At 53.8% G+C, this 8,805-nt stretch overlaps 1 protein-coding gene across 1 annotated transcript in view; it reads right to left on the bottom strand.

The window, feature by feature from the left end:
• Window positions 1–5,265: 5,265 nt before the first annotated feature.
• EIF3B (eukaryotic translation initiation factor 3, subunit B) overlaps window positions 5,266–8,805 on the bottom strand; it is a 26,055-nt gene continuing 22,515 nt past the window's right edge. The window contains exons 15-19 of the mRNA XM_011956966.1: window positions 7,763–7,888; window positions 6,955–7,032; window positions 6,470–6,578; window positions 6,201–6,319; window positions 5,266–5,524 (exon numbers count right to left, since the gene is read on the bottom strand). Of these exons, the coding sequence (XP_011812356.1) occupies window positions 6,216–6,319; window positions 6,470–6,578; window positions 6,955–7,032; window positions 7,763–7,888 (417 nt within the window). The 3' untranslated portion in view covers window positions 5,266–5,524; window positions 6,201–6,215. The remainder of the gene's footprint in view (window positions 5,525–6,200; window positions 6,320–6,469; window positions 6,579–6,954; window positions 7,033–7,762; window positions 7,889–8,805) is intronic.

Below are 8,805 nucleotides of genomic sequence, written 5' to 3'. Positions count from 1 at the left end.
TCACGCCACTGCACTCCAGCCTGGACAGCAGAGCAAGACTCTGTCTCTAAATAAATAAATAAACAAATAAATAAATGGAAGGAAGGAAGAATAGGAAAAAGACAGTGGGGGGAATATTGGGAGCAGAAGGTGAAGAAGAAATCAGCTTAAATCACAACACTAGGCTTTGTTTTGTTTTGTTTTTTGAGATAGAGTCTCGTTCTGTCACCCAGGCTGAAGTGCAGTGGCATGATCTTGACTCACTGCAATCTCCGCCTCCTGGGTTCAAGCGATTCTCCCACCTCAGCCTCCCAAGTAGCTGGGATTACAGGTGCACACCACCATGCCCAGCTAATTTTTTTGTATTTTTAGTAGAGACGGGGTTTCACTATGTTGGCCACGCTAGTTTTGAACTCCTGACCTCAAGTGATCCACCTGCCTTGGCCTCCCAAAGTGCTGGGATTATAGGAGTGAGCCGCCATGCCCAGCCAGAACCAGGTTTTAAGTCACCCATAAGTGTGGTGGCCATGGGTCCTGGTTTGTCCAGGGCAGTCCCAGGGGACACAATTGTCCAGTGTTTTTGTTTGTTTGTTTTTGGTTTTTTGAGACGGAGTCTCACTCTGTTGCCAGGCTGGAGCGCAGTGGTGCGATCTCAGCTCACTGCAACCTCCGCCTCCTGGGTTCAAGCAATTCTCCTGCCTCAGCCTCCCAAGTAGCTGGGATTCCAGCTGTACGCCTCCATGCCCGGCTAATTTTGTTGTATTTTTAGTAGAGGCGACATTTCACCATGTTGGCTGCACTGATGTTGGCCACGCTGGTTTTGAACTCCTGACCTCGAGTGATCCATCCGCCTCAGCCTCCCAAAGTGCTGTGATTACAGGCATGAGCCACTGTGCCTGGCCAGCACCAGGTTTTAAGTCACCCATAAGTGTGGTGGCCAAGGGTCCTGGTTTGTCCAGGGCAGTCCCAGAGAACACGATTGTCCCAGTGTGATTGTTTTTTTGTTGTTGTTGCTGTTTTTGTTGTTGTTTTTGTTTTTTTTTTGAGACGGAGTCCCATTCTGCCATCTGGGCTAGCGTGCAATGGCATGATCTCAGCTCACTACAACCTCCGCCTCCCAAGTTCAAGCAATTCTCCTACCTCAGCCTCCCGAGTAGCTGGTATTACAGGCGCCCACCACCATGCCCGGGTAATTTTTGTATTTTTAGTAGAGACGGGATTTCACCATGTTGGCCAGGCTGGTCTTGGATTCCTGACCTCAGGTGATCCACCCACCTTGGCCTCCCAAAGTGCTGGGATTACAGGCGTGAGCCACCACACCTGGCCAGCCCAGTGTAATGTTAACAGCCCCTTTCACCTCCAGATGCACCCTGGTGTGGATGGGAATCACATGGCCAGTGTCTCTGCACATGGCCACTCTGTGCTCAGTGGGTCTGAGCAGGGAGTGAGTGTCCAACGAGAGAAAAGCCCTGGTATAGGACGGGGCAAGCCCACATCTCCTCTACGCTACAGTATCCCCTCCCATAGTGGGGTTGGGCCTAGCTGACCTACCAGGCTGCCTCTGGACTCCAGCCTGTGTGAGAGATGAAAGGAATCTGGAAGCCTCTCCTACCTGGCCCAGCATAGCCACAGAGGCAGGTGAGCAGGGGAGGAACAGGAACCTGCAGGCAGCAGAGGGTGGCTGGACAACAGCAAAAGGAGCTCCCAGCAGCGGCCCCTCTGCTCTGGCAGGCCGGCCCTGCCCTGTTAGGAGGGACAGTGCTGGGGTCCGGGTGGGGCCGAGCCGGCGGGCACACTCACTCTGCAATGGTCAGCAGGTGGCGGGACACGTCCATGTGCAGCTCGATGTTGGTGTTCTTCAGCTCCACCAGGCTGTGTCACATCTCCATCTGCTCCTTGAAGGCCCCGATGAGCTGTGCCCAGATCTTGTTCATCTGTATGTGGCTGTCCTCCTCTGTGTCATGGGACAGCATTGGAACTACGGGCAGGAAGGGAGCTGGCTGAACCAGGAGCAGTGCCACCTAAGTCAGGGTTGAACTCCATGCCCACCCACTAAGATGGTGTCTGGCCCACAGAGAAGCTCATGGATAGATGAGTGAATGGAGATGGATGCATGGGTGGTGGATGGTGAATGGATGGAGAGAGAGAATGAATGGATAGTGATGGACAGATGGAGGCTGGAGGGTAGATGGATAGATGAGTATGAATGGTTGGGGATGATAAATAAATGGATGGGTAAATGATGGATGGATGATGGGTCGTTGGGTGGATGAATAGAGGGTGGATGGATGAGGATGTATGGTTGAGGATGGGTAGATGGATGGAAAAATGGATGGATGCATAGATGCATGGTGGATGGATGGATGATGGATAGATAGATGGATGACTAGATGAATGGGTAGATGGATGGATGGAGATGAATGGCTGGGAATGGGTGGATGATGGAAGAATGGCTGGATGAATGGATAGATGCACGGTAGATGGATAGATGGATGGATGAATGATGGATGAGTGGATGAATAGGTGGATGGATGGAGGTGAATGGTTGGGGATGGGTGGATGTATGAAAGAATGGATGGATGGATGGATAGATGCATGGTAGATGGATGGATGGATGGATGGATGGATGGATGGATAGATGGATGAGTGGATGAATGGGTAGATGGATGGAGATGAATGATTGGGGATGGGTGAATGGATGAATGGATGGATGGATGGATGAGGATGGATAAATGGATGGATGGGTGGGTGGATGGATGGATGGATGGATATGGATGAATGGATGGGTAGATGGATGGATGGATGGATGAGTTTGGATGAATGGATGGGTGGAAGGATGGATGGGTGGATGGATGGATGGGTAGATGGGTGAACAGAGGGCAAATGGATGGATGGGTGAGCAGGTAGATGTGTAAATAGGTGGATGAGTAGATGGATGGTTGGACTTGTGGATAAATGGATAGATGATTTAGAGGAATTTAAACCCCCTCTTTGCCTGGCTTGGAGTCAGGCTACCTGGATTTGAGTCTCAGGAACCCAAATAGTGTTGAGTCTAGACCAACCATCTCAGCTCAGACTTCACTTTCCCAGTGAGACACTCCCAGACCCTCGCTCTGGGCCACCTGCCACCTGCTCTGATGACACCCTGCCTTCTCCTTCACAGTGCTTGGCACATCTATGATTAAGTAACATTTTGTGAAAAATGTTTCATATCTGTCTTTCCTGGTTGAATGGAAGCTCCATGGAGCAAAATCATTCCTGTTCCCCACAGTAAGTTCCTACCTAATAGTTGTCCAGCAGCTAATTAATGGTTTTCCCTGCCTGCCCCAGTAGATGGCTCCACCCTGGACATGCACAGTTTGTCCAGTCTGTTCCTATGACCTTGAGGGCAGTGGTCAAGAGCTATGGGTCCCCGTGTTCTTGCCTGCCTTGGCCTCCCAAACACAACCAAGGCCGTGCCTGCAGCAGGGGTCCCAAGCCCACCCTGACGTCCTGAGCCTGCCAGCCCTGGGGACCCTGATACCCAGGAAGTCCCTCCGCAGCAGGCCGGCTCTGGGAGATCCATGTCTACCGTAGCAAAGTTAAAACCAACAAGAGGGCTTCAGAAATCCTTTATTTATGAATTATATGCAACAATGACAACTAGTACATTTAAAACAGTGGAAAGTTCATGTTTTTAGAAGGTCTGTTAAAACTCTGTCATGTGGTAGAACTGTGTCTTTCTTCTTTCCATGAAATCAGAAAAACGGTTTCTTGGCACACTAGAGTTTAAGCAGCATGAGTGTAAACAAGAATTACTAATAAAATGTGCAATGCAGGGACACAGCACAAACGGCAGGATTGCAACCATTCTACAATTTTAGAATTGCAGATGAGAGACACGTAGGGCTCACAAAAAAGCAAATGCACCAAGGTACCCTCCTCACACCCGGGAGACCGTGGCACCCGAGGCTCTAGGCCACTCCTCCAGGGCGGCAGGCGCCTGGGTCCTCTGCCCTGTGAATTACAGCCCCTCCGTCTCCAAACGTTGCCTTAGGTTTGTAAACATCCCTTGGCTGTGAGTTCTGAGTGCTGCCTCAGGTCTGACGAGTTGAAAAGAGGTGGACGAAACTGCAGGGTCACAGGTGCTGCTGGGAAGTGAGACCCTGTGAACAGGAGGCGCTGAAATTCCCCCGATTTATGTGCTCCCTTCCCAACAGGAAACAAGTTCAAGATGACCGCATAAAAATGGGCAGAACTGGCCGGGCACGGTGGCTCACACCTGTAATTCCAGCACTGTGGGAAGCTGAGGCAGGAGAATTGTTTGAACCCAGGAGGAGGAGGTTGCAGTGAGCCAAGATCATGCCACCGTACTCCAGCCTGGGCGACAGTGTGAGACACCGTCTAAAAATTTAAAAACGGGCGGAACTGACCATTCTCAATACAAGTTTCCCAACATGTCTAACTCCAGGGGAAAGTCACATGGTTCTCACCAGGTAAAGTGACCAGCATCTTTCACAGAAAACAACGCAACAGAAGAGACTGTGGTGTGACTAGTGCATCGCTGGACACAGGGTAGACGAGTGTGTGTGATGACTGGACAGGACAGTGCCCTGCAGAGGTCTGGCTGGGCAAGCAGGCCCTTGCCACTGGGGAGGGAGGCAGGCACCAAGTTCAAGGTCACTATCTACATTCAAAGAGAGGAGAAAGGCGGGTTTTTCATACAAGTTTGCTTTTATTTCCACATTCAACCTGTGGAGAAAACCAGCCACAACCTGCACGGTGGGGGTATGAGGCATGGCGGCGCCCTCCCGGTGGGTCTCCGGGACACGTCCAGCACTGCCCACGATGGGGATGCAAGTCCTTCAACGGAAACGCCGCTCAGCTGTGTACAGGCACCGTGGAAACATCACTGGGCGCAGAAGGTGCTGCCGGCGGCGTTGCTAAGAGTCTACGGAGCCAACACCAGTGGTCCCGACAGAAAACTCCAAACAAGAAAGAAGTGGGCCGGGCGCGGTGGCTCACGCCTGTAATCCCAGCACTTTGGGAGGCCGAGGCGGGCAGATTACGAGGTCAGGAGATTGAGACCATCCTGGCAAACACGGTGAAACCCCCCCGTCTCTATTAAAAATACAAAAGACTAGCCGGGCGAGGTGGCGGGCACCTGTAGTCCCAGCTACTCGGGAGGCTGAGGCAGGAGAATGGCGCGAACCCGGGAGGCGGAGCTTGCAGTGAGCTGAGATCCGGCCACTGCACTCCAGCCTGGGCGACAGAGTGAGACTCTGTCTCAGGGAAAAAAAAAAAAGGAAGAAGTGGAAGCGGGTGCCTTAAACACCCCACTGCAGACACCAGGGGCTGAAAGGCACAAAAATGTGTCGCAATGGCAGAATCCAGGCGTGGTCACAGTCCAGAGCCAGAGAGCACGGGGAGCCGGAGGGAGTCACGCGGGCTTCCTGCAGGATGGCCTTGGCTCCACACACCACACGCGGCTGCACTGCAACAGAGGAACCGCGGCTCACGCTCTGTCCTGCAGCTTAGCGCGGGAGCAGCGGGTGCAGTCTGTCCCCTGGACAGGCACGCATGGAGGCCCTAAACAGCACCTCAAAATGCTGAGGGACCCCCTGAACATCGCCTTGGGGCTGACGTTGAGTCCCGCAACAGGAGTTGCCCTGGCCACAGAGAGCCGAACCCACATGCCACCCCTACTCGCTCATGGTCCCGCCCTGAGGACAGCAACCAGGCCACCCTCAGGCACCCCACGGGCCTTCTGTCCCATAAATGCCCGTGCTGTGAGGCACGGAGGCCCCCAGGACTCAGGAGATCCCGCACTCTGCTCCCCAGCCCCCGACTTGGAAGGCTCCTCTCAGAACTGCCAGAACCAGAGTTGCAGCCGCACACGCCAGCGTTTCTTTCTGGTGGACACACCGCGGCCGTCACTAGCACAGGCCTCAGGAAATGGCCAGGCATGGCCACCCTCCTCTTCCTAGCACTTCCCAGCACCTGGCCACGGCTCCTCCCTCACCCAGCATGGCCTGAAAAGGGTCATCTGCGATGCGGTCAGAGGGAGCAGTCGAGGCCACGTCGGCACCGACTTCACATTTCACACGAGGCTCAGCTAACCCTGGGCACACGACACTGGGGCTTCACCTCTGCCTTAAAGAAGGTGCTTTCTCCGTGATGGGTAACAGAAGCAGCTGCAAGCAGCCAACGGGGACCCCGCCGCGCCCTCTGCAGACGCTCACCACAGCACTCCCAGGTCACTCCTGGTTCCCGAGAGGGATGATTTCCTCCGTGACGAAGAACTCGATGGTCTCCTCTTCCCAGTCATCCACGTTGCTGTCCAGCTCGTCAGTGTCCACACCTGGGGGGACAAAGGGCGCAGGTCACCCACGGGGGCACAAGCCGAGTGGCACCACCGAGGCCAGTGGGAAGAGCGCGGGAGTCCGTGTGCACTGGGGCCTGTGGGCGGCGGAAGGGCCAGCTCCTGGTGACTGAGGGATCTCTACGTTACCTCCTCGCAACTCCAGGCGCTCGTTTTTCTGCTCCATATAGAGCTCCTGGGCCATTTTTCGGTACTTCCGGAAGTCTTCCATCATGGTGCGCCTTCTCTCCACCAATTCCTATGCGTGAGGTTGGAGAAAGCCACAGAACTGGTAAGACACGTGCCTCCCCGTCGCGAAGAGCCCACACCCAGGTGGACAGTGCCAGGATGACAGCATTTGGAGGCGCTCAAGCAGGAATGGTCGCTCCATTCGTTTTCACTCTTCCCCCAACACTGTCCCCCGCCCACAAGGCAGCAGTGAGGTCGCAACTCCAGGCCCCCGCGCCAGCCCCAGTTCCCCACTGCATCCCTCCTAGGGGAGAAACAGAACCAGTGTCTTCAGGGCAGAAGCAACTCTGAGCACACACAGCGCCGCCGGCAGCCCTGATGCGGGCCCGCTTTGCCGTGACGGCAGATGTCCCAGCACGGCCCTCCCTTTGGGGAACAAGGCTCACCTTGGAGGCTTTGGACTGGCTCAAACGATCCTTCTGTTCAAAGATCTTCGAGTATTTCTTCAGATCCTTTTTAATTTGCTGAAACAAAAGACCCACCACTCAGGATTTAACATTCAAAGCAAGAAGCACAAACGCACTCTTCAGAGTTGCTGACATGACGTGACACCCAGGGTCATTCATAGAACACAGCTTCCCAGGAGTGCTCGCGCCCGCTCCTTCCTCGTCTTTCCCGTTGAGACTTTCTTCTTGGGATTTAACCCTCCTCTTCGCTCTGACCTAAGACCATCCGCCTATTTTACCACAATTATGTAAACCCCAGACCAGCTGCTTCTATTCCCACCAGGACTTTTTAATGGCCCTGGTATCTTTTTATCTACCCCTCGGGTTCATGCAAAACTCCCCTAAACAAGCTGAAGGCCTCAGGCTACTCTCCTAGAGCTGTTCTATCCCATTCAGTTCTCACTATTCCTCAGGCTACTCTCCTAGAGCTGTTCTATCCCATTCGGTTCTCACTATTCCTCAGGCTACTCTCCTAGAGCTGTTCTATCCCATTCGGTTCTCACTATTCCTCAGGCTACTCTCCTAGAGCTGTTCTATTCCATTCGGTTCTCACTGCTCCTCAGGCTATTCTCCTAGAGCTGTTCTATTCCATTCAGTTCTCACTGTTCCTGCATCTCTTCAAGGCATCCTTGCAAATGTCACATTTCTATCCCCCAGTCACCACCCTAACAATAACAGAAAAAACTGACTACTTTTCAACGCCACAATCGCCTCCAGTGCCCTGCAGCGGGGATGGGGGAATGCTGACCTTGATCTGCTCCTGGCTCAGGAGTGTGGGAGGCCGGGGCCGCCACAGCAGCTGGCAGAAGCGGTCCTTGTTGTTCTTCTGCAGGAGGCGGCCCTGGAAAGTCCACAGCCAGTACGCGTTGTCCACCTAGGCGAGGGCAGGGACACACCAAGACACCGAGGGATCAGCAGAGCCACAACTGTGACTGTGTCACTTGCTGCACAAGGTCCTGGGTATCAGGGACACGTGTGAAGCAAACAAAGCTCTGCCTGTGCAGAGCCAACAGCAGGGGAGGTGGGCAGTCAGTGAAAGACACCTCAATGATGCAATCGACCCAGAGTGCAGGGCATAGAGCAGTTGCAGCAGCGCTCATCACAGCACAGGCTTGCGCATTCCTGCTGGCAACACGAACCCCATGCTGGATGTAAGCTAACTGCATCACCGCGCGCCGCTGCACCCCATGCCAGATGTAAGCTGTGCTGAACGCGGGACCGGATGTAAGCTAACTGCATCACTATGCACTGCTGAGCCCCATGCCGGGTGTGAGCTGTGCTGAGCACTGTGCTGGATGTAGGCTAACTGCATCACTATGCACTGCCAGGTTCCGCTCTCTTCACAGCAGGCCTCTCTCATGAAGGAGGGCGCATTCACTGGCCCTCGGCATAGACATCTTGTTGCCGCCTGGCATTTTGGGAGCTAAGTGTTTATACCTCAAGGAGAGTGGTCAACAACTTAAAAGGTCTCTTTTTTTTAAATGGGGCTAGGGTTTCGCTGTTGCTCAGGCTCGTCTCAAAACTCCTGGGCTCAAGTGATTCTTCTGCCTCCTAAAGTGCTGGGACGACCAGTGTGGGCCACTGTGCCTGGCCTAAGGTGATTTCAAGTGTCGAGGTGGGCCCCACCGAAGTGACATCTCAATGTATCTGAACACAGGCTGCCATCAACATATCCTGATTCCAATGTGAAGATTTCTTTTTTTTTTTTGAGACAGAGTCTCGCTCTGTCGCCCGGGCTGGAGTGCAGTGGCCAGATCTCAGCTCACTGCAAGCTCCGCCTCCCGGGTTTAC

This window comes from Colobus angolensis, unplaced genomic scaffold (assembly GCF_000951035.1).
Source record: "Colobus angolensis palliatus isolate OR3802 unplaced genomic scaffold, Cang.pa_1.0 Scaffold43, whole genome shotgun sequence".
Lineage (NCBI taxonomy): Eukaryota > Metazoa > Chordata > Mammalia > Primates > Cercopithecidae > Colobus > Colobus angolensis.
Note: the sequence above shows the minus strand (reverse complement) of the source record. Positions and strands in the feature narration are given on the sequence as shown.